The sequence below is a fragment of the Phalacrocorax carbo genome, chromosome Z, assembly GCF_963921805.1.
Source record: "Phalacrocorax carbo chromosome Z, bPhaCar2.1, whole genome shotgun sequence".
Classification (NCBI taxonomy): Eukaryota; Metazoa; Chordata; class Aves; order Suliformes; family Phalacrocoracidae; genus Phalacrocorax; species Phalacrocorax carbo.
In genome coordinates this window covers 80,601,860-80,625,384 of record NC_087548.1, presented here as the reverse complement: position 1 = coordinate 80,625,384, position 23,525 = coordinate 80,601,860, and the positions used below count along the sequence as shown (strand labels likewise).

The window sequence follows — 23,525 nt, the reverse complement described above, 5'->3', positions numbered from 1 at the left end:
TAATTCCAAACCTAAGCCAATTTCCAATGCAATTGGTGTGTTAATTCAATTATGAAACCAAAACTGTCTCATTAGAGAGGTAAGAAACCACTACAAATTTCACAAATCCTCCTACTTTTCCATCTGAAGAGAAAACACTACTGACATCTCAGGAAAGCAGCATCAATCCCAAGCAACTAGCACATGCTTTTCTATTGGATATGTGTCTGTTGAATTTGTTTCCCTTCCACGTAGCATCTCATGAAAATGCAAGAAAGGCTGGGAGTACAGACAATCCTTAAGAGATTTTTGAGGTACCAATGTTAGAAAGGAAGTAACAGTTAACAGAAAAGTATGGGAGTTATGAGAGGCAGACCTGCAATTCATTGATTTTCTTATGATCTTAAAATTATGGGAGATTACACATTTAAAAGTTTTTTGTTCAACACAGACTCTTCAAGAGGAGGGAGGGATGAGAACAGAAGGAAAGGGAAGGGAGAATCATTCTTGCTCCATTTAGTGTATAGGAAAGTAAAGAGGACTTAGAGAAAATAGTCACCAAGTGTCTAAGCACAGGCCAGTAGTATAACATTAAAGGCAAAGCTTTTTTAACATTGCTCCTTTTCACTTATATCAAAGGCAGCCTTAAATATTCTTCCATTTATGAGTAGTCAATAGTCACATTCTCTTTCTAGTGGTCAGAATTGGTTTGTCTGGAACTATTTATCTGCTATTAGCTAGCTCTGTGGCAGTTCAGGGAAAAAAGCCTAGCTCATTCATTTCACACACTCAAATGAGGCATTTCTGCACAGGATTCTTTTACAGACAAATTTAACCTCTTGGAGAAAAATGTTTTTTATAAAAACGTACTTCAAAACTCTAACATTACTAATTTTACTTCTGTAAACCTAATGCAACTTCCCTTACAATTAATATGAACAAATATACTGAGAATAAAAAGTCTTACTGCTATTTCCTAAAAAACCACCGAGAAGCCTCATCCTTTAACCTGTGTTAGGTTTAAGATGCAACTGAACAGCACTTGCATGTGAACACATACTTAAATCACTAGTGTTTATAAACACCCTTGAGAATCCCACAGCTGCTACTATTCTTAAAACATACCTTATTTCATCAGTTTCTGGCACTTTGGTGTAAGGTAGAATTGCTCGAACTCTCCTTCTGTCCTCCACGGGCTACAATTTAAGAAAAGAGAGCAAAGTTAATACTTCTCCCTCTTTCTAGTGTAGAATCCTTCTCCCCAGCATTACACTATTCTCAGGCAAAGGGCTGGTAACAGTCACTTACAACCCCCTTGCCAGTGTTAAATTGTCAAAGCTCAAAACCACTGAGAGCCAGAAAAGCGTAATTCATCCAAACAGCTATGAGAGCTCTCATTTTCTCTTGTCTTCTAGCATGACAGAATTTACATTTATCATCTTCAAACTAAATTACAAGTAAGGTAATTCTCATAAAAGTATACTTCTAAACTTTCTTCCACTTAGGGTGGAAGATTCCAGAAGTTTAGCATTCAGAAACATCTTTATTTAGGTTTTGGGCTTGGGGGGAGGGCATTATGCACTGTTGTTTCATTTTAATTACTTATATTGTTCTAAGGATGGGCATGTGAAAGAAGCCCCATTTTCAGAAACCTTGGTTATTTCTAGGATGTGTATTTTGAAATTGTTTTTAGACACAGAAAATATCAGAAAACAGTAGAGGTTATATTGCAGTGCTGCTCTTTACTAGCCAAGAATTGCACATTTTTCTGTTTCTCTCTGTTTACTTAAAATTCTGTTACTGCATTTGGAGACAACAGCAACACCTAACATCTAGCTTTCTCATTGCACGTTTTCATTAGATTGCAAGGGTTTTGTCCTGGATTGAGCTGGGATAGAGTTAAATTTCTTTGTAGTAGCTAGTATGGGACTATGTTTTGGATTTTTGCTGGAAACAGCAGTGATAACGTGGAGGTATTTTAGTTGTTGCTAAGTAGCGCTTACACTGGTCAAGCACTTTTTCAGCTCCCCGTGCTCTGCCGGGTGCACAAGAAGCTGGGAGGGGACACAGCGGGACAGCTGACCCCAACTGACCAACGGGATATTCCATACCATATGACGTCATGCTCAGTATATAAAGCTGGGGAAGAAGGAGGAAGGGGGGACATTGGGAGTGATGGCGTTTGTCTTCCCAAGTAACTGTTACGCGTGATGGAGCCCTGCTTTCCTGGAGACGGCTGAGCACCCGCCTGCCCGTGGGAAGTGGTGAATGAATTCCTTGTTTTGCTTTGCTTCTGTGCACAGCTTTTGCTTTCCCTATTAAACTGTCTTTATCTCAAACCATGAGTTGCCTCACTTTTACTCTTCCGATCCTCTCCCCCGTCCCACCAGGGGGGAGTGAGCGAGCGGCTGCGTGGGGCTTGGTTGCTGACTGGGGCTAAACCACAACAGGTTTTTTTAATCATTACTTTGTATCAGTAAGAATGAGTTTTTATATTCCTTATGCTGAGCCTATGTAGAACTACAGAAAAAATTCCTACAATGCTTTTTCCAGAGAAAACTATGAATGGTGATTAAAGTTACTAACATTTAAATAAATGATACTTTAAAATTTTACTGTAAGTAGTTGACTACTTGCCTCTGGAGGTGCTACTGGAAATAAGAGCTTTTCCCCTTTCAGCAAACAGGACACATGACTGTAATAACCGATTAGGTCCGAGAGCGAAGCAAAACGACGTCCACCAATGTAATAGTCTCCACACATGGCAATAATCCTGTTAGTGAAAAAAAAGAATTGAGCTTGACATAAGAAAATTTTGCCTCTTTTTAAGAAAAGGGAAATTAGGATAATGTTTCATTTTTAAAGGAGTGTCTACATTCAGCAAAATGCAGTCTTACATGCTCTCTATAAACTTTTAAGTAAATCTCAGCTAATGAATAGTTCATCAAAAGTTGCAGATATATATCATATGATACAACAGTATTTTAAGACTCTAAAAGAAGTGCTGATTCATGAAAAAGCCAGTATATTTGTTGGAACTAAATGAAGAGAACGGAAAAATATAACTGAGTGTCCTGGAAAACTGAAATAATGTGCTAATAGACACAACAGCATTATAACTTGTATCATGGAGGACAAATATTTTATGACAGACTTACAGAAATTTAACAAAGTGTTAAAATATTTTAGCAAAAAATAACTGCACTTGATTATACAATACAGAAAACTAACAGCTTCAAAAATTAGTCACTTTCTTGCAGTTAGTTTAGCATCCATATTAAAAGTTAAGAAATTTCTTTTGAATAATCAAAGTATCTCCTTAATTTAAAGATTTGCTAACTAATGGGGGGGAAAGCTTACAAAACCATTTCAGTAGTTTAACACAACAAAGAATTCTTACAAAACTGTTCATTTTATTCTTTAAGGGTTGTTTTTCTCAAAGTACAGAGATTCATTAATGCCCTGTCAAATCAAAAATGGGAAGTACCATGTCTGTTCACATTGCTAGTCAATACAAATTCCAAAAGGAGTCAGAAAGTAGTTATTTAGGTAGAAGAGTTAACAGTATTTATAATATATAACATTCCTATTACACTCAAGAGTGAGTGTAGTGAAGAAGTGAATATTTTTGACAAGTTTAATATTTTTGACAAGACAGTCCAAAGAATTGATCACATTGTGTAAATCGATGGCATCACGCAGACCTGAATTTTTCCAGCAACAGAGATCACACAGGTGTCCTGAGTAGCAGCTCACTTGCATTCTTACAAAAATGTAAGAAATTTAGAAATAAATTATCACCAAGCTAAGCAAAGTTTGCTGTTAAAAAAAATTTTAAATCTAAAAGATCATGTTGTCTCTTCAGTTTCCAGAAGTGAGACATATTATCTTATGAATATTTCAAAATAAATTACAGTACCAAGAATAAACATATTTGAATCTTCTTAGTGTTCGACTTCATGTTTGACCTCTTCACAAAACTTGTGAACAACTCAAAAACAGAAGGGGGGGAAAAAACCAACACAGGCATACATTCAGTTGTCAATCCTTCATCCTAAATGAGTACACTATTGGTTTCTTCCATTTTTACTCTTTTTCTTTAGCAGGTCATATTCTGATACATTCCTGCCCCAAAAATCTGCCTTCTCAGTCAGTTCTTTAAACTAAATTATTTCTTGCAAACAGTGGTGTAGCACACAAAGATGAATCTTTAGAGATGAAATCTAATGTTTTTAAGCATACAGCCCAGCAAAGGGAATCAGAAAACAATATAACTTTAAGAACATAAGCTAGATCTTTTGGCATATTTTCTATAAGATTCCATGGTAAATTATTCAACAGAGATTAAGTTCTAAAAGAAATTTAGCATTTCAGATTATTATTTCATCAAACTTAAATGAAACCTTTCTTCAGAACACTGAGCTAGCAAATACAGAAAGACTTCTGTAATCACTGAAAATTCTGAAGGACAAGATGAAAAGACATAATAATTTGAAGGAAAATATTTATATATCACTCTGACTCACTAAAAAAGGTAATACTTCAGTGAAAAGAGATTTCATTTTGACAGATTTATATGCTATAAATCAATCATACGCTGCATGAGCATATGTGTCTGTATGCCACTTTCAAGAGGGGCCAAAAGAATTAAAAGAGTTTAAGAAACTTTCACCTAAAATGATGGAATTTCAGCTGCACAGTAATCTAAGAAGTTTAACGTGAAAGACAACACTTTTAGGAAACAAAATATCAGTGACATTTTTTAGCAAAGGAAGTTTCATGCATTCCTGGTAGGCTGCAACTGCCAAAGATCAAGCTTTGGTGGAAACAGCACTTCTACTCTGTGGGACATAGGAGATCCATCCCTGTATTTGCCCCAAATTCCTTTAAGGCTGCCATTCTTGTGGTTGACAATGTTCTAGAGTGTAGCACTTGCCTATCTAATAACAAACAAAAATATATACCTGGCAGTTAAAGAATGAAACTGAAAATATGTCCCCTCTCTGAAGAACAGTATTAACTAGCAAATTAATTCCCTTTGGAGATTTATCTCTCTGTGTTTTATGGATCTTGGAATGAGAGATTCCTTAAGGTTTGAAAATATTGTAATGACCCTTTCCTTAGGGAATCAGAAATCATTAGACTATTTTCTACCTGAGATGCCAGAAACACTTTTGTGGCAGGCATGAACAAATAGTCAATTGCCTGATACTGGCTTCAAAAGGAGAAGTTATTAAAAATAAACCAGGACTCTAAAACAGCACTAGAAAGCAAGTATTAGCATAGTTTACTTTTCTGCTACTGCCACACAGTAACCAGTTCCCAAATGAGTACCAGTATAGCTGAGAAGCTGAATCTGATAGCTCAGATGGCAAGATGCAAACATGAGATGCTATTTGTGTGCTATATTGTCTGCACTTAAGAGAATTACGCCTTCATGTCAGTGGTAGATCAGGACCTCTGAACCATACTTCATCACACAGCAGATGCAACCAATTTGCAAACCATGCACATAGTGGCTCATATGTTGGTATTCTGGATAATTCCCACCTTCAGAAGTTGAAGAATGTGCTTTGAATTTGTTTGTTGCTATCAAGAAAACTGAAGATTTCTTTTACTGCTGAAGAAAGATTTGCCCTCCTATTTTGTAAATATGAACATTACACTGCAGCACTCCAACTGCTGCAGCTCTAGCCTTCCAGCTCTTCTCAGAATACATCTCATTTACACTAAAGAATAAATGGACTTACTAATGTACACAGTCTAGCAATGGAAAGTAATCCTAGTTACAACTTTCAGATAAAGAGCTATTTGTATTTACAACACATACTGAAAGCCGTTTCCAGAAAACCTTTGGATTATTAAATACTTAATCTCTTTGTTTCTTTTTGTTTGGCTTTTTTTGGGGGGGCGGGGGGGGGGGTGTCCCTAAAAATTAAGGAAGCTACCAGATATGCTACCACTTTAAGTATGTCCTGTGAGTTATAATGGCTGCTACAGAACAGACTCAAACCAATCTCCTTGAGTGACTAATGAAACCTGCACATTGCTTTAAGTCTATTCACAACCACTTCAGACAGGCTTCTCTATCCAGATGCTGTTGGTTTCCTCACAGGTTTGCTCTTTAGCCTATAAAGTAATTTTTAAGCAGTGTATTTTAAAACAATAAAACACATGTAAAAAGCTGTACCATGCAAGAATAAAGAGTCAAAAATATTCAATTATAATACAGTGATTGTTTTCTGTTTGTACTCTATTGTGTTCTAAAACCAAAAATACACAGATCATGGTATTTTAAAGTAAAACATTTAATTCTCACCTAAAATGATTGACATTTGTTTTACTAAGGAATGAAAGCACAAATGAACCTGGTCTCCGATCACTCTCTCGAATAAGGTAACTTCCAGGTTTTCCCGCTTGTCGAAGACGTTCTTCTGCAATCGTTCTGTCAAGTTTTCCATGATACCACCTGAGAAAAGAAGAATTTAAGGTTTTTGTTTATTCTCCTAGGAGAGACCTATGAAACTAACAAAAACTTTCAGTCAAAATTCATGTAACTGCAAACCTTTGTTTCAAAGTTATCACATCTTTACATGCTCAACCTCCCAGTTTATTAATTTCCAATAAACAGTATTTTTAAGACAGGACAGTTTTTCAGATAACCTGCTTCTCCCAGCAAACCACCCCAAACATTGGAGGCACTATACGTATCATCAGCTTTTCTCTCCTCCCTGATTTGCTTATTTTAAATAAATAGAACCAGGGGTGACTGACATGACTTGGAAGGCTGCTGTATTTTAAGCCTACATGGGCTTCAGTTCAGGCTGGATTTTCCAAAAGCATACCGAGAAGTGAATTGCAACCACCTGTTTCTCAGCTGACACAGATACTGCTGTAGCAAAGCCTGTGCTGAACTGGAGTGACAGCAGTCACCAGACCACCATCGAGCCCCAGAACAGCCTTCCCTCATCACAATGCGTACCCGATCAATTAAAAGCAAGTGCAGATGCGTGGCAAATCACAGACTACAAAATATGACAAAGGAACACTTCAGTCTGAAGTGAAGGTTAGATTGTTACCATTCAAGAATTCATTCGCCTTACCTCAGTTTATTTACACAGCTTTTGTCAGAACACTCATTCTATTCCAAATGATCAAGTATTAGGTTAAAAAAAAAAAAGGCAAGCAGTAATGGAAAGTGCCATTCAAATATAAAGCCAAGCATTGTTCTCATCACCTTCACAAAGCCACAGCATGTTCCGGAGCGACATACTGTGATAATTTATTAGCTCTGCATCCATCAACTAGCTATGCTTGATTCAACCTTTAATTTCTACACTCAAGAAGACACCAGCTTCCATACAGCCACTTATAGGCAACTTAAATCATTTACCACTTCTGACGATTCACCTTTTAGCTCTAACAGTTCACATACATCTTGCAAGAGTCACAGAAGTGCATTTTGGAAGAGATATGTAAACAAGCTTTTGAGCTAATATATGCAAGACGACCAAAAACTGCACAGATTACAGTCCCCAAAAAAACATGAATAGCTGGCTTGTTGATAAAAATCTGACCAGAAGCATTTTTTTTTTCTACAAAATGGAAGCAGAAGTTTTGAGAGCTTTTATCAGAATGAAAATCAGACAGACTAAACCGAAAACCACGATGTCTAACAGCAGAAGCAGCACCAGCATAGATAGTGTTTACCCTAGCAAAGCTGTGTGCTTGCTAGTATAGCTCTCCTTTGCTTGTCTTCCTCATCCTGATCAAAACAAGTCAAACCAGGAAAAGTGCTGCTGTGTCTGTACAACACACAGCACTTGAGGCTGCTGCCGGCTGAGTTATGTTAGCGAGATCCTGTCTCATCCCATTCCCGAGCAATGCAGCCTCGCGGACAGAAGCCTGTCACATAAACACAGCCTGCAAAAAAGTGGATCACACTACCCCTGCCAGGAGGGTCCTTTAGGAAATGAAACAAAACCAAGACTGTCTGTTTTGAAGTACCTAGGATGAAATATTCTGCTTGTCAGTGTGCACAGCATGGCTGAAACCCGGGTTTGTTCATTCCCAGTACATGTCACAAGAACCAGGCATTGGTATGCTGGACAGACTGACTTTCACGAAGTAAGAAACTCCCCAGAGACCCAAGAAAGCTTCCTGATCAAGAAATTCTTTGAAACCAGCATTTCATGAAGCTTATTTTAAACTAACGAAAGGTTCACTAAGCTTTTATTTGTTCCTATTTATCACCCACTCGAGAAAAGTAATCCTAACTCTACGGAGAGACACACTGCCTTACAATGGCAAACTTAACTGCATATGTTTGAAATGGGGAAGGTGGGAGTGTTAGTAAATTTTTTATTAGTAATCTGCACTCTTACTAGGAAAACAAAAAGGCATCATTAATTGCAAACAAAACATTCAACTGTCATGTAAGGGACCGGGATATCTTACAATGATAGCACAAACTTGGGTGCTCAAATTTTAAGACCAGAAGCTTTAAACAAAGAGGACACCCTCCTTGCTGGTGACAGCAATACATACATCTATATATATATTCCTATACACACTGGTATATCCCACGTATTGGAGATCACTTCCCCTAATGCTGAACAGGCTATATGCATTCTCTCCCATTCAACAGTTTTATATCAAGCATAACAGAAGACATTTATTACCAGGTAAAGTAGAAATAGGGTTCAAAATTATGTGCTCCCCCAATTCAGAAAAGTTTGTTTTCTGAAATAAAAATTTCTAGTTAACTTCTAAGTGCAATTAAATTCAGTGTCACTGAGCACGTATTTGAAATATTAACAGCTAATACAAAATACACGGTATTTTACAGCTCACTATGCATCAGTGTAGTCACAAATTATACCACTAGCTACAGAAATAAGCATTAACACTGAATTTAACTACCAACTGATGTGAAGATACACATGGAAGTAGATCAGTCAACGCTAAGCAGAACAGCAGATACCAGAAAACAGCTCAAGTGATGACCTCAGGAAGCCTCTGTAGATAACACACATCTTTAAAAAACAGGATACACACTGAAGTACAAGCTCTTAAGATACCATTACAGTATGCAAAATGCTTGTTGGGGAATAACTGCATTTTTCCAGGGCGCAGAGTTTCATTGCTAGACAGAACTACTTTATTCAAGCAATATACAGAATATGAGTGTTGAAAAACTTCATTTTTAGAAGGACACATCTTATATTTCATCCAGCTACCAACTGTTTTCAATATTATATGAAGATGCGCTCCACAACTTTGCATCATTACCTTCAAGTAGTTTGATAATAAATAGTAAAGACTATTTTATAAATTGCAGTACTCAATCTGATTTAAGGATATCAAGTGCTCAATTAAGGAGTGGCATTATCTTGTTTTTAATACTTCTGTTAAAAGGCTGTGGGATTTTTTTTGTTTGAAATACATCCATAGAGTAATTTTTCTGTGAATGTCAACTAATCTACTGAGCACAAATTCACACTAGTGAAAAAATGTTAGGATCACGTATGCTGTATTATCAGTTATAATGGAATATCCATCCAATACTCAATGCTATCCCAAAGAAGGTACAACAAAAAGTGACTGAACTACAGAAACTGCCCTACTTGTCGTAATTTCATCTGAGAATAGAGTGCAGGACACTCTGAAGGACAGGACCTTCTGAAATAAAATAAATCCCAGATCCTCTGGCTTTAACCCTCAATCAGGTATCTCAGTGAGGCTTGAGTTTGGTGTTTCTGCAAAAATACATCACAAGAAACTACCTTTCCATCTTTGGGGGTCTGCACCATTTTGAGTTTTATAGGCCAAGATCAACAACTTCAGCATTTTTAACAGCTTCAAGTTTAATTTGCGCACAGTTAGAAGCAACGGTTAACCAGATCTCCTGATTTACCTGAAATACAGCTTCTGAACAGAGGTAAAAGGGAGTTCTACCTAAAGTGCACTACGAGTCTCATGAAAGGAATTAAGGTTTGGATAGGAGGGTATCAAATAAAAACCCTGACAGGCTGTCTGTAAATATAAAGATGCCCCTGTGGCTGTGACTTATCAAATGTGTGCACTCAAAACCGTAACTCACTCCCACTTAGATGTATATCCTCCATCGTTGCCAAAGACAAGATCCCTATCATTTCTAGTCAGTTGCCTCTACCTTGGTTGCCTAGTCCTGCCCAAGAACCCTTCTGTATTTCTAACGTCAACTTTGCAAATTTTTAAATGCTGATAATCCACTATTTTCACAGTGTTTTGAGCAAACATAATTAAATGACATTCTGAATCACAGCTAGTGCCCTGACAATACAATAGCTATTATGAGATACATTCAAAGAGAAAACACAAGTAGCCTTGCAACAGAATGTTATGGAATGATTCAACTATAAAATGTCTTATGAACTATAGATCTCAGTTTAGGCAGTTGTTTCCATGACCACCATTTAACTGCAGTAACAAACTTGTAAACTTGTTACCTAAATTGCAACCTGGTTGGTTTTTTTTTTTGCTTCTAAGAGAATAGCAATAATGGGCTTCCACGATTCACAAACCAGTCAGAAGCTGTGCAAGAAAATACTCCCATCTGCCAGTTTAAATCAAAAGCAGCATGTTCAAAGCTCCAACCCTCTGTATCACAGCCTCAATTAGAGCAAACAGACAGAATGCAGACAGAACATCACAAACAGCTTATATATACACACAAGCAATATACAGCTGCTTACTAGAATGGTCCCAATGCTACAGCCACATCACATGGCTGATGGCCGCAAGCCAGGTCACGAACCTCATGGAATGAGTTGCATTGCAGATAGAGCTGTTACCTCTGGTCTGCAAACAGAGCGCCTTAATTTTCCTCTGCTCCATGGAAGATGGCGGGTACCAGCCACCCCGTCACACCAGCCTCATTAGGCCCAGCCAGCGCTTCCTACTGTGAGCAGGAATGCAGCTACACTGCCTCCCTTCAGCAAGCTCACGGTGCAGTAACAGGACTTTTGGCACCCTACATGGACACACCGCAAGGTCCACGAAAGGCGCAGGCTGTTCACGAAGAGGTAGCAGATGGCGAACTCACCATCTGGAAGGAGGCAGCTGCTATTGTGTGTGGAAGCATGTCACATTGTTCAACCAAATCCTTTTATTTACATATTTCCTTTTTACATGTGGGAAAAGCAAATATTACAAAGCTTTGTTGTTCCACTAAAGGATTCTGCTGTTAAAGTACGCTGCAATTTTTACTTAGGAACTAGTAGGTTAAGGAGGAGGGAATGCAAGAGAAAGTGGTGGAGGGGAGTAGAAGTGGTTTTTTAGCAACTTAGTACAAATGTAGATGCTGATAATAGCTGCAGACCTCCTCCTTTCCCTTTAGGAAAAAAATTAAGGTCCATAGGAAAAACAGTCATCGAATGCCATACCCACTTCACTCAAAGCTCTTCTTAGCCATATGTTGCTGCTTCAGCAAAACCCATAAGAAGAATGGAGAACTTCTAGGAGTCATCGTCAGAGCTCCCCTCCTAACAATTCAGTCTCTGCCTTAATACCTTTCACCCGTTACAGTTTCTTGTTACGTGAGCTCTGTTCCCATTAGAAGCAAAAGAGAGCAAAGATGATTACCCTGAACTGGGAAAATCCTCCATTTCAAATGGCACGCAGAAATCTCAAGTACAGTTTCACGAGACAGAGGAGAAAAAAACCACAACAAAATGTCCTGTATTCTTGTTTGTTTCTTCTTATCCTGTTAACACGAGCCATCCCCTCTCAAGCTTTCCATCTGAAGATTTGATGCTCCTATTCACTGTTGGTTTCACTTCAGTCTTACAGTTTCTCTACACCTAAAATGCATTTTTAGTTTCATCATTTTTATCCAGGCTGCCTTTTACCACTTTATCCCCCACCTCTGTCAGATTTGTAAGGCTGCATTACTTCCTTTATACACGTTATTTGTACAGACTAAATTAAGGTACGTTTCACCCAGACTTCACTAAATTCACACCCATCTTCTGTCTTGTTAGTTTCCAACTTTTGACCAAGTCTTTGCAGTTCTCCACATCACAAAGGGCTTCCTGCCAGAAAAATCTCTGCAAGTATGTATTGACTACGACACTGGATGCACCTCTAAGATAATGACACAAGAGCAGAAACTAACTTGGAGCCAAGTAAGTTTTCTTTGTCTGCTATGCATAAAATCGAGTGTTACCTATTGTTCTAGGAAAGGGAGGGAAAGGGTTTTATCCCTTTTGCATCCCTATGCGTTTTTCAAGAGGCTGTGCAATGCATGTAAGCATACTCATGTAAGCCTAATGAAGAATAATTCTACTTTTCTCACCTGACTGTTCCAAAACCCCTTAGAAACAGCATGTGGAAAAGTGAACCATGCTGCACTTCAAGACTAGGAACCAGCCAACTAACGTGGAAAGTCACAACCTATGGCACTCCTCAGTCACCAGCTGTGCCAACCTGTTAACTGTGGGACTTCCACATACTTCCAAAAGAAGCCATTAGAACACTTTCAGCAGTTACATCAACTCTGGGCTAGAACAAAACAGGTCAGCCAAAAACCTCAGTACAACTTAACAAAAGGACTATGCAGAGATGAAAGAGCATAAGCATACAGTCAAAACTGAATACATTTAAATAACTTCACTAAGGAAAGAAAGGTTCTAAAAGTTTCAATTGCTGTAACAGTGCTATAAGCTTAGAAGAGAGAGGTGTGACAACATAATAACCAACATAGCTAAAAGATTTCTTCCAATCCTACCCAATATGTATTTACTGCAGTCTGATTGCTTATCTAATTTTTGCAAGAGCCACCAATAGGCAAGTGAAACGTAGCTAAACTGACTGAAAAATAGCTGTTGAAACAGCTTGCATTTTCTTACTGAAGGATCAGCTTAGGAAGTGAATTCTGGAACTCATCGAAGTTTTCATCAAGAAGCTTCCCATTTTTACATGCTTCCTACTTGTGCCCTCAGGTCAAAAATGTGCTTTTTTCTGTTTAAACTAAGAGTAACTATTACAGAAACAGTGTTAATATTGCTACACAAATCAGCAGATACTGTTTGGCAGTAATTAAGGAATTTCTAAGATGTTGTTCATCTTGTCTGCCACTAATTTCATTAAATGTACCAGAGGCTCCTTCACCTTCCTCCTCCTCCTTGCACCTCACTCTCTCTAACCAGGCATGAGTTTCTGATCTGTGCTCCACTCTCACCTCCTCTTGCAAGCTGGAATGCTTCCCTAGAGAGACGCATCATGCCCATGGGCAGATAACTGCTTCTGTAACAAGAAGACCCTGTCTATTATACCCTAGAAAAGAAAGACAGGTACAGTGTCTGAATTAAAAGATGTTCCACATGCACTATGAACAACAGTGGGGGAATATAACCTGGAGAGTAAAATCCATCCATAAGTTGTCCAACAGCATGATGTAAAAGAACCATGTGTTCAACTACGAAAAAGAAACCAGCCTGATTCTAGCCCTGAATAAAGAATGAGATTATTACAGCAGAGGCTTGGTAACTTTTTGGTTTTGGAGTAATAAAGACATATCTCTAGCATCTTTTTTATTGCCAAGGAGTGAAAAGAAAAAACTAAATCTCTCCACAGATGCTTAGAAAGCACAAAAAGCTATGCAACAAAAAAAAATCTGGGGAAAAGGAGTGGTTTGAGTGTCTAAACTTGAATCTCCAGTGTTACTCTACTAACAGATGGCAATATAAAAACGTAATTGATTGACTTATGGTTACTCTTAAATTTTATGTATAGAAATTGATGATGCAGTTTATCTATAAAATAACCATACAAAACCTAGTGAGTAAGCCACAGACAGAATATCCTTTTGTGTGTGTCTTACATATGGGTGAACATTTACAACATATGGATAATTTTATGGAAAGCAAGAGGTAGACTTAAAACAATAACAAAGAGATACCAAAATTTTAGAAAACCTTCTTACACAAACCTACACAGAAGTACCTTATGATTCCTGAGCTGATTATCACAGGTTGGCTAAACCTAGATGGCTTCTGGAAACTACTCTGGAAAAGAAAGCAGTGTACTTATAGAAGAAACCCTTGTCCCAATATACGTAAGTAGCTATTAATAAGAAAATCATATACCTACCCCTACTGAGCCAATGACAGTAATACCTAACAGAGAACTGTAGTGTTGTAAATATTCACATGTAGTTACATACTCAAGTTCTTCAAATATAATTACATACAACTAACATCTCAACACTAACATCAACCGGACAAACTGGCAAGATACAGACTGGATGGGTGGTCTGCAAGATGAGTAGGAAACTGGCTCACAGGCCACATTCAGAGCGTGGCAATCAGTGGTCTGTACTCTGGCTGGCAGCCTGTGTACAATGGGGTCCCCCAGGGATCGATACTGGGCCCCAAACTGTTCAACATCTTCACAAATGAGCTGGATGATGGGACTGAAAGCACCCGCACCGAGTTTGCTGATGACATCAGATTGGGTGGTAAGGTGGATGCATCAGAAAGGAGAGCCTTTTTACAGAGAGACCTGGGCAGACTAGAAGAATGGGCTAGCAAGAACATTACGAAGTTTAAAAAAGACAAGTGCAAGGTCCTGCCCCTGGGATGACATAACCAAAGAGCCCAGTCCAGGCCGAGATCTGTGTGGCTGGGGAGCAGCCTTGCTGAGAGGGACCTGGGGGTCCCGGTGGACAACAGGATGAACCTGAGCCAGCAGTGAGCTACTACAGCAACAAAGGCAGAGCAGACCCTGGGCTGCACCCACAGGGGCGTCGCTAGCAGAGACAGAGACATGATCATCCCACTCTACCCAGCTGTCAGGCTGCAGCTGGCATACAGCCCGGTTCTGGTCCTCACAATCCAAGAAAGATGCAGACCGACTGGAGAGGATTCAAAGGAGGGCTGTGAGATGTTCACAGGGCCAGAGAACCTGCCCCATGAGGAAATAATGAAGGAGTTACGTCTCTTCCCCCTGGAGGACAGAAGGCTCGGGGTAACTCACGACAGTGTTCTAGTACTTGACATTTCTTACCGTGAGAACATTCATTTCCTGGAACAAACTACCCAGGGATGTTGTAGAGCCTGCATCATGGGAGGTTTTCAAGATGCAACTGGAAAGAGTGCTAGATAATCTCAACTATGCTCCCTTCCCCACAACAGGCTGGGCCAGATGATCCTTCAAGGTCCCTCCCAAACTGGACTGTTTTATGGTTCTGTGATTCTATATATTCCAACCCTGATGAAACTGTATAATTACAAATCCTAATTAGTACTCAAGGATGAACAACTACTACTATTACAGTTTAATAAAAAATGAAGCCCTAAAAAAAAAAACCCACCTGATTTGGTATGAAGTTGGCCTGGCTTGAGAAGCAGCTGAAAATACTGAAATTTTAAGATTAAAATTACTTTTTCAGGCCTGATCATGACAAGAATTAGACTGCTAACTTAACATAACACTGACTGGGTACACTAGGTGTCCTGGCAAGCTCGATACTCTTTTCCTGAAGTATGACTGGAGCTTTCAAGTTCCTTTAGTAACATCAGTTTGTATAGATTCATTTGTACACATTAGTAATTGTGATAAAAAGACAAATTAGAAGGAAAAGGAGGACATTCCAAGGAAATTTATTACCTGTGTAACCAGCACTGTTAACTACCTTAGAAAGTGTCATGATTCAGCCTCAGTTGGCAACTGATTTATTTTTTTTAAAAAGTGAATTCTTGAGCTTTTACAGCAGAAATTAGGGGATCTGCCTACATAGAAAATAACGAAATATTCTATTTCCCCACCTAAGGATTTCTTGTACTTTCCTTTAAAGTCTCCCCTACTAGCTACTGCTACTGACAAGACTCTTGTTGACTTCAGCTACCAATTTTCAGGAAATAGGTCCCATAACACTGATCCTCAACTATAATCAGTATATTTAGATATATATACATACAGAATTACTTAACTTGAAGTGACCACTGGGAACCTAGTCCAGTCCACTATCCCCACCCCACTCAGGCAGGGTCAGCCACAGCAGGTTGCTCAGGGCCACATTCAGTTGGGTGACGACCATCTCCAATGATGGAGACTCCACAACCTCTCTGGGCAACCTCTGCCACTGTTTGACCACCCCCACAAGAAAAAAAAACAAAGGTGCTTTTTTGCATTCAGATGGAATTTCAAGGTGGTTTGTTTTGTTGTTTTTTTTTTTTAATTTGTTCCCATTGCCTCTTGCCTGGTCACTGGTGACAGTCTGGCTCCCTCACCTTCATCCACTCCCATGAGGTATTTAAACACGAGGATAAGATGCACCCGAGCCTCTTCTCCAGGCTGAACAGCCCCAGCTCTCTCAGCCTCTCCTCATCTGACAGATCATCCAGTCCCTTCACCATCTTGGTGGCCCTGCACTGGACCCACTTCAGTAAGTCCATATCTCTCTTCCTCCAGAGAGCCCAGCACTGGACACAGCACCCCAGGTGTGTCTCACCAGTGCTGCACAAGGGGGAAGGATCACCTCCCTCAAGCCGCTGGCAATGCTCCTCCCAATATCCCAAGGTACTGTTAACCTTCTTTGCCATGAGGTTGCATTGCTGGCTCCATCCACTGGGATGCCCACATTCTTCTCTGTTGAGCAGCTTTCCAGCTGGTCAGTCCCCAGCATGTGCTTGGGGTTATTCCTCCCCATTGCCAGAGCTTTGCATTTCCTTTGTTGAACTTCATGAGATCCCTCACAGCCCAATTCTCCAGACTGTCCAGGTCACTCTGGATGGCAGCACGCACACCTGGTGTTTCAGCCACTCCTCTCCGTTTTGCATTGTCTGTGAACTTGCTAAGGGTGCACTCTGTCCCAGCATCCAGGTCATTAATCAAAATGTTAAATAGTATTGGCCCCCGGGTACACCCTGGGGAACACCACCAGTGACTTGCCTCTACCCAGACATGGTGCTGCTCATCACCACCCTCCGGGCCTGGCCATTCAACCAGTTTTCAATCCACCTCTCTGTCCATTTACCCAACCTGTGCACCATCAGCTTGTCTATGAGGAGGCTACGGGAGACGATGTCAAAAGCATTACTAAAGTTGAGGTAAACTCTCCCCCCTTCTCCCTCAGCCAATGACCTCATCGTAGAAGGCTGTAAGGTTGGGTAAGCAATTTCCCCCTCATAAATCCAGGCTAACTACCTCCCGTCACCTTTGATGCAAAACATAATTTAAAGATAGACTCATGTAAGAACAGAAGCTTTTTTCTGCTCCAGGGTGATAAAGCAGATATTTTGTATAAAAATAGAAAATACTGAAGACTGCCTGCAGTATATAAAAGTATATAAAACAGGACAAGTATGTAAAACTTCTCAAGCACTGGTAAGATTTTATTGGTACTGGCCATACTCCGGAGGGACACAGAATTGTCTCACTGTAACACTTCAGCATAGCACAAAGACAATGTTAAAACAAGATACCTTCTCCTCCCTCCTACTGTGCCTATCAGTGAGAAAAATACCAAAATTGTTTTGGTTTGTTTGTTCAAGGAGAAAGGAAGATATGTGGGAAACTGGAAAACTACTATGGGACTCCCAGGAATTCATGGCTGAAACAATAAACAGGGTCCTACACTGAAGTGACCCCATGGGTAGAATTTGTGTTCTTCCCCACTCCGCAGCCACAAAACATTAACGCAAGAAAAGGTGAAGAAATATGGCTCGATATTGTGCTTCTCAATAGGGCAGGCCAGTAGATGAAGTGTGTAAGTCCCACACTGAAGTTCTGGGAGTCAATATATGACACAAAATAAAAACTAGATAAAGTGCAGGTCAAGAGGCTCTATTCACTGTTTAAACAAAATGACATCATCTGATGTTAACTAAAAATACTCACTAAACTACTGAAAAATGCTGCTCTTTTTCCAGCATCAAATACTGTTCTACTTCTTGTTTTCTTCATCTGAAGCTTTCATTTATACATGTACCTAACAGACTCAGTTTACTTAGAGCTTCACTTCCTATATATGGTCAGGTACGATTTTCCTCTGCTGCTTTTAACCATTCATTTAAGACAGCGCTTCTAACTCCACACATTCAGCCAGAGCTAAAACCAGATTTATATTCAGGTCTAGTGGCCAAACCAGTAGGCTACCCAACAACTTTAGAAAAAGTAAGGTATTTCCCTTCAGTAGAGAACAGGAGTTAATAAAGAAATTCATTATCTAAAAAAGAAAAGTTTACCTGCTAACCACAGTAACTGCTAAACAGGAAAGAAACCTCATACACTAAAATCAAGTTACAACACATTGCATTTTTTATTGTTTATACACAACTTAACTGAACATGCCAATATTATTCCCCCTCACTTTTCAGATTCATTATTCAGTATGGAAAAGGGCCTTCAACAATTATTGAGAGAAAAAATCCGTTTCATGAGTTACTGAAATAAGCAAACACTGCAGAACACTGGACTTGCCACCTTTGACACTCGTGAAGAAACAAGAACTTCACACTATGTTCAGGCAGAAAAATGTTCAACTTCCATGCAATCCACGCTTATTTAATATTGATCTATCCATCTATCATCGGCTTTTTTCTCACTATTATGTTGCCTCAACAGGCACCAACAGTGACTGTAAGAATGTATCTGCTTTGGATATTTTATAAACAACAATATTGTTAAAGATTTGTTTTAACCAAACAGTATTTTGACAGCCCATTTAATTTTGTACAGTTGATTGCTGTCTATTTCAACAGGTTGGTTTTTTTCAAACCTATACCTACTGCTCAAAAAACACCTTATGAAAATGTCAGTTATGCTGTAATATGCTGGAACTGCTTCTGCCACCTCAGTGCGACACTAGGATCTAAAATAATTATGTCAGCTAAGATTTTTTATCAAATACATAAACAGCTGAACTATTTCACATACTCCTGGTTTACAACCAAATAAAAAAGCATTCATTCATTAAATCTGAAGCATTCCCTGAGACTTTCAGCCTCTGTCAGCAAGCTTTGTAAATGGGGTAGAAAGAGTGGAGGAAAAAAAAAAAAGACCAAACACAGAGTTGCCCACTTTATTCCCTAGCATCCTGCGCCTCCCACCTGGCATTAAGCTACAACATAAACACACTACTGCTGTGCTCCAGCAAAAATTAAAAGCCACACACACACACACACACTGCACAGACAAGCCTTAAGTCAGTTTCACTCAGGATCAAAGATGATAAAAAAACCACCAACCCTACTTGGGGGATTTTGAGTTTGTGAATAAAGAGGACCTGTTACATACTGACAGTCTCCACCCACTGCTAGAGAAGTAAAGAAAACACGAAGACAAGACATATTCCCCTTTTCCTTAGGTACGTGAAAAAGAGAAGAGGAAATTAAGCATATTAGGTGCTTGCTAGTGAAGACGAACACATCCTGACTACTCTGGACAAACTATATTTACAGCATCCTGATGGGAAGTGCAGAACTTGCATCTGCTTCACTTCCCATCCCTTCAGGTTAGTTACTGTGAAAACCAGACTGTCAACTGTATGGTTTTTAAAAACTTATTAATATTTCAAAAGAAAAAATTTGATCTGTAACACCTTTATGAACTAACACTTGCAAATTAGAAACTCTCATTTATTTTCTGTGTGTTTTGCTTTTTTCTGGTTTTTTTTTTTTAATTTGCAAAGCAAGTTAGGAGATGAAAAAGTGATAAAGCTGCGTCTGTGTTTATTCAGAAAGCTCCATTTCATTTTATACTTAAAAGTCAATTGTGAGATCAGAGTATGAACTTGGAAACACCAGCAGCAACTTTACCAGATATTTTTGTTTGGAGTCAGTAACCAACCATTCAGTAAATCCTGAAATGTGAAGCATGTCTACAGGAAGGCAAAGAAGCCTCGTGAGTCGTTACTGTTGTGAAAGAAATTAATGCCTTTTCATTTCTATACAGGAGAAGAGTAATTTCATCTCACATAAAGCGAGGCCAGGAGTGACGAGTGCTCTTAATTTTCTGATGTACACATAATACAGTGTAAGCAATTAGGACAAAAAAACCAAAACCATTTGACAGAATCGTGGAATTATCCGTCAAGCCGACCCTGCATGCCTCCTGTAAAAACTGAATGAATTAGGAGGAAGTGGGAAAGGGTGGAGCTGGCAGCTGTATTCAAACAAATGGAACAGCAGTTTTGTAATCACATTCAAGCAGGGAAATCTAATCCAAGTTTAAATTACAAGATCAATTACTGCTCTTCAAGACCTACATTGGACCTTTCTGTATATAAGATGATAGATAATACTGATCGTTGTTTCTGGTGAGTTGGACTCCGCAGAAGCAGATGGTATAACTACAAAGAAAGGGCACTTCCAAAATAAAACAGCAATACTGAAAGGATACAATTTACTATCGACATATGGCCTATTTAAATGACATAACTGAGAACAGTAAAAACTGATGCTGTATAAAATACATAAGAGATGAATGAAAGGGGAAAAGGCTTGTGATTATTTTCATCAGCCAGCTTCAATTCTTTTATAGAAAAGCCACACACCAAGGATAAAATCACAAAGAAAAAGGTTAAGTATATAGGGGCACGAACTTCTAAATTGATTTTTTAAAATGTATGTTATTTCTTTATGTTTCTGCATTAAGGAATCTTTGAGAGAAGAACATTTAACTAGAGAGCTATGCCCAAATCCTGCAAAAACTTTGGTATCCCCTTTTTCTGAAAAAGTTAGGTAGCCTTGTCAACCAAAACAAAATCAGGGCCTCTGCAGTCTTCCCCAGCACATCCTCCTTGTCAGAAATCTAACATCCTCTTTCATCAAAGTTAACCATCATGCTTGCACATGACAGCATTCTGACTGCAAAATCCACTCAGAATTGTGATAACTACCTAGTATCAAACAGGTGATTATTCATTAAACAATTACCCCACTTCCTAAAATATTTCAAAAAAGCTTGGGTTTTGGCTTTTTCCTCAGTTCTCCGAGGAACTTAGCCAAGTCTAACAGAAGAAACAGTCTGATCTTTCAGACAGAAAACAAGAAAAGCAGATTTCTGTATCTCACCGGCTTGGCACACAACATGGAAGTAACTTTGCATTTATGTGCTTCTATTTCCCTCCTTATCCTTCCCCAAATCTGCCTAATCCTCCTCCTAGCTCCTTAGGAATGTCTAAAAGTTCAAGACTATTCAAACACTGTCTTCACAAAACAAGGCCTTAATGTTCACAAACTTCCACAAAGAGTCCAGAAACTAAAAGGATAAGGGATTACTAGGAAGCCTGTCGAGGTTACAGAGATTAATTTAAAAGAAATCCTATAATGTTACATTTAACATCCTCCTTTACAACTGTAATGGCTCCTGAAGTCTCGGAAGTACCTGAAACAGTGCAGAAGTTAACTCTCAGATAGTGGAGTTGTGAGACAACGTAAAAAAGATCTGCAATTCAGATGGGTTTTCAGATTAACTTTCTGACCTATATCTCAAATACATCTGCCACCGTGTACCTCAAAACCCTAAAGTGGCGACTGTACTCACTGCAACTTCGGGAACAACGTATTTCTCGATACTGACAAAATCGATTTAAGCTTTTGAAGCAATTTTCTTTTGGGGAGAATATGGTACCTGCTCGAGGGCTATCGTCTGTTCTAACACAAGCCTTGCAAGTGCTTAACGTAAGCCTACAGACTTTCTGCAGTTAAATCCAAAGGCTGCGTTCAGAGCACCTACTAATTACACGAACTCTATGTAACATTATCTGATCTTATATTTCACACAATATAAACACAGAACTGGTCTGCCTCTAGTGCAAGTTTCTTTCTAGTACCAGCACTGCAGGAATCCCGATTAACCTAATGGGTGGATAAGTATAATAAAACCTGACTGCAGGTTTGCCGTTTTTTCTTTTCTGAACTGCCTCCACTCTCCAAACAGAACCTCATTAAAAACAACCTTACTTTGAATTGGTCGAGCAAAGCTGTTAGACGTTATTTATGAAAACAGCTGCTCTGCTCGCACTTTAAAATAGAGAATTTATTACAATTCATTTAAAATCCTCGTTTCAAAACTGCCTGGTTTTAAAAAAATAGACCAAACACGTGCGCATTACTTTAGATGTGTTTGTACGTGGAATGGGAAAGTTAAATATTACTGGGGGTTTTTCTTAGAAAGCAATACCAACTGATGACACGGTATATGGATTATTTTATGCCGCCGCGGAGAGCATTTTCGTTTGCTTTTATTTAATGAGGAAAAAGAGAAAAAGTTCATGGCCCTTCTGAGAACGACTACGGCGCTACCGGAGGTTGGAAAAGTCTCCCCAACAGGTAGTTAAACCACAACCGGAATAGCTCACTCTTCCTGGCAGCCTGCAGTATCGCTATGAAAACTTGAAAAAAAAAAAAACCCCCAAAAACAAAAACAAAACAAAACAAAAAACCCGCCGAGCCGGGCTGGCCCGCAGCGCCTCTCCCGCGGAGCCCAGGCCGGTGGTCGGGCAGCACCGCCCCCGGTGAAGGGGAGCTCGGCGGCCCCTCACCCCCCGGGGCTGCCCTCCCCGCCGCCCTCCCGGCGGGGCAGCCTTCCTGCGGGAGCGGAACCGGGGGAGGGAGCGGGCACGGCGGCGGGGAGGGGGCACCCGCAAAACTTCTGCGGGACTCGCAGGGGACCCTGACACACACTTTCCACAGGGATAAGGGTGGGGGGGGGGGTGAGCCCGGCGGCCCGGGGCGGTTGGGGGGGCGGCCGGGCGTGGCGGGCCCCGTCGGGGCGGCGGCTACTCACTGGTTGGTGGGGGGCGCGTTGAGCGGGATGGCCACCTCCTCCTCCTCGTACTCCGGGCCGTCGAGCGAGTCGCCTTCATCCACAGTGCCCAGCGCCCCGGCCAAGGGGGGCGGCGGCGGCAGCGGGGGGAAGGCAGCGGCGGGATCGCTTGTCCGGGCCGCCTCCGGTCCCTGCCCCGGGCCGGCCGCTGTGGCGGTTGCGGCCGGCGGAGGGGCAGGCCCCGCGCCCAGCTCCAGGAGCCCCAGTACCGAGCACAAAGCCGGGCCACCCTGCGGGCCGGCGCTCGGGCTGCTGCCGCCAGAGCCGCCAGAGCCGGAGCCGGCCGGGAAAGGGCCCTGTGGTCCCGGCGCCTTGCCCCGGCACGCGGCGGGGTAGTGCCCCGGCTCCGCGCCGGCTGCCGCCGTCCCGGCTGAGGTAACCGAGCCGCCCTCCTCACCCCCGGCCTCGGCCGCCATCATGTTGAGCCTCGCCCCCCCCCCCCCCCCGTCCCCACGCCGCCTCCGGCCCCCCTCCGCCGGCCGCCGCACGCCGGGGAGGCGGTGACAAAGGGGGCCCCGGCTGCCCCCCCCCGCCCCGCCCCGCCCCGGCGGGGAGCGGAGCCGGGACGAGGGCAAAACTTCCCCGGCGGAGACGGGCTGGGAACAATACCCGGCTGGGCGGGGGCTGGGCGCGCAGGGCGGCTCGGCAGGGCCCCGCCGCGGCTGCCGCGGCCGCCGGCGCCCTCAGCCAGCCTCCCGCCGGCCGGGCGGGCGGGCAGGCAAGTCGCGGGA

General features: G+C 41.0%; 1 protein-coding gene across 1 annotated transcript in view; it reads right to left on the bottom strand.

Annotated features, from left to right (window-relative positions):
• Positions 1-23,237, bottom strand: part of RASA1 (RAS p21 protein activator 1) — a 65,261-nt gene extending 42,024 nt beyond the window's left edge. The window contains exons 1-4 of the mRNA XM_064439002.1: positions 22,756-23,237; positions 6,299-6,448; positions 2,617-2,752; positions 1,105-1,175 (exon numbers count right to left, since the gene is read on the bottom strand). Of these exons, the coding sequence (XP_064295072.1) occupies positions 1,105-1,175; positions 2,617-2,752; positions 6,299-6,448; positions 22,756-23,213 (815 nt within the window). The 5' untranslated portion in view covers positions 23,214-23,237. The remainder of the gene's footprint in view (positions 1-1,104; positions 1,176-2,616; positions 2,753-6,298; positions 6,449-22,755) is intronic.
• Positions 23,238-23,525: the final 288 nt, after the last annotated feature.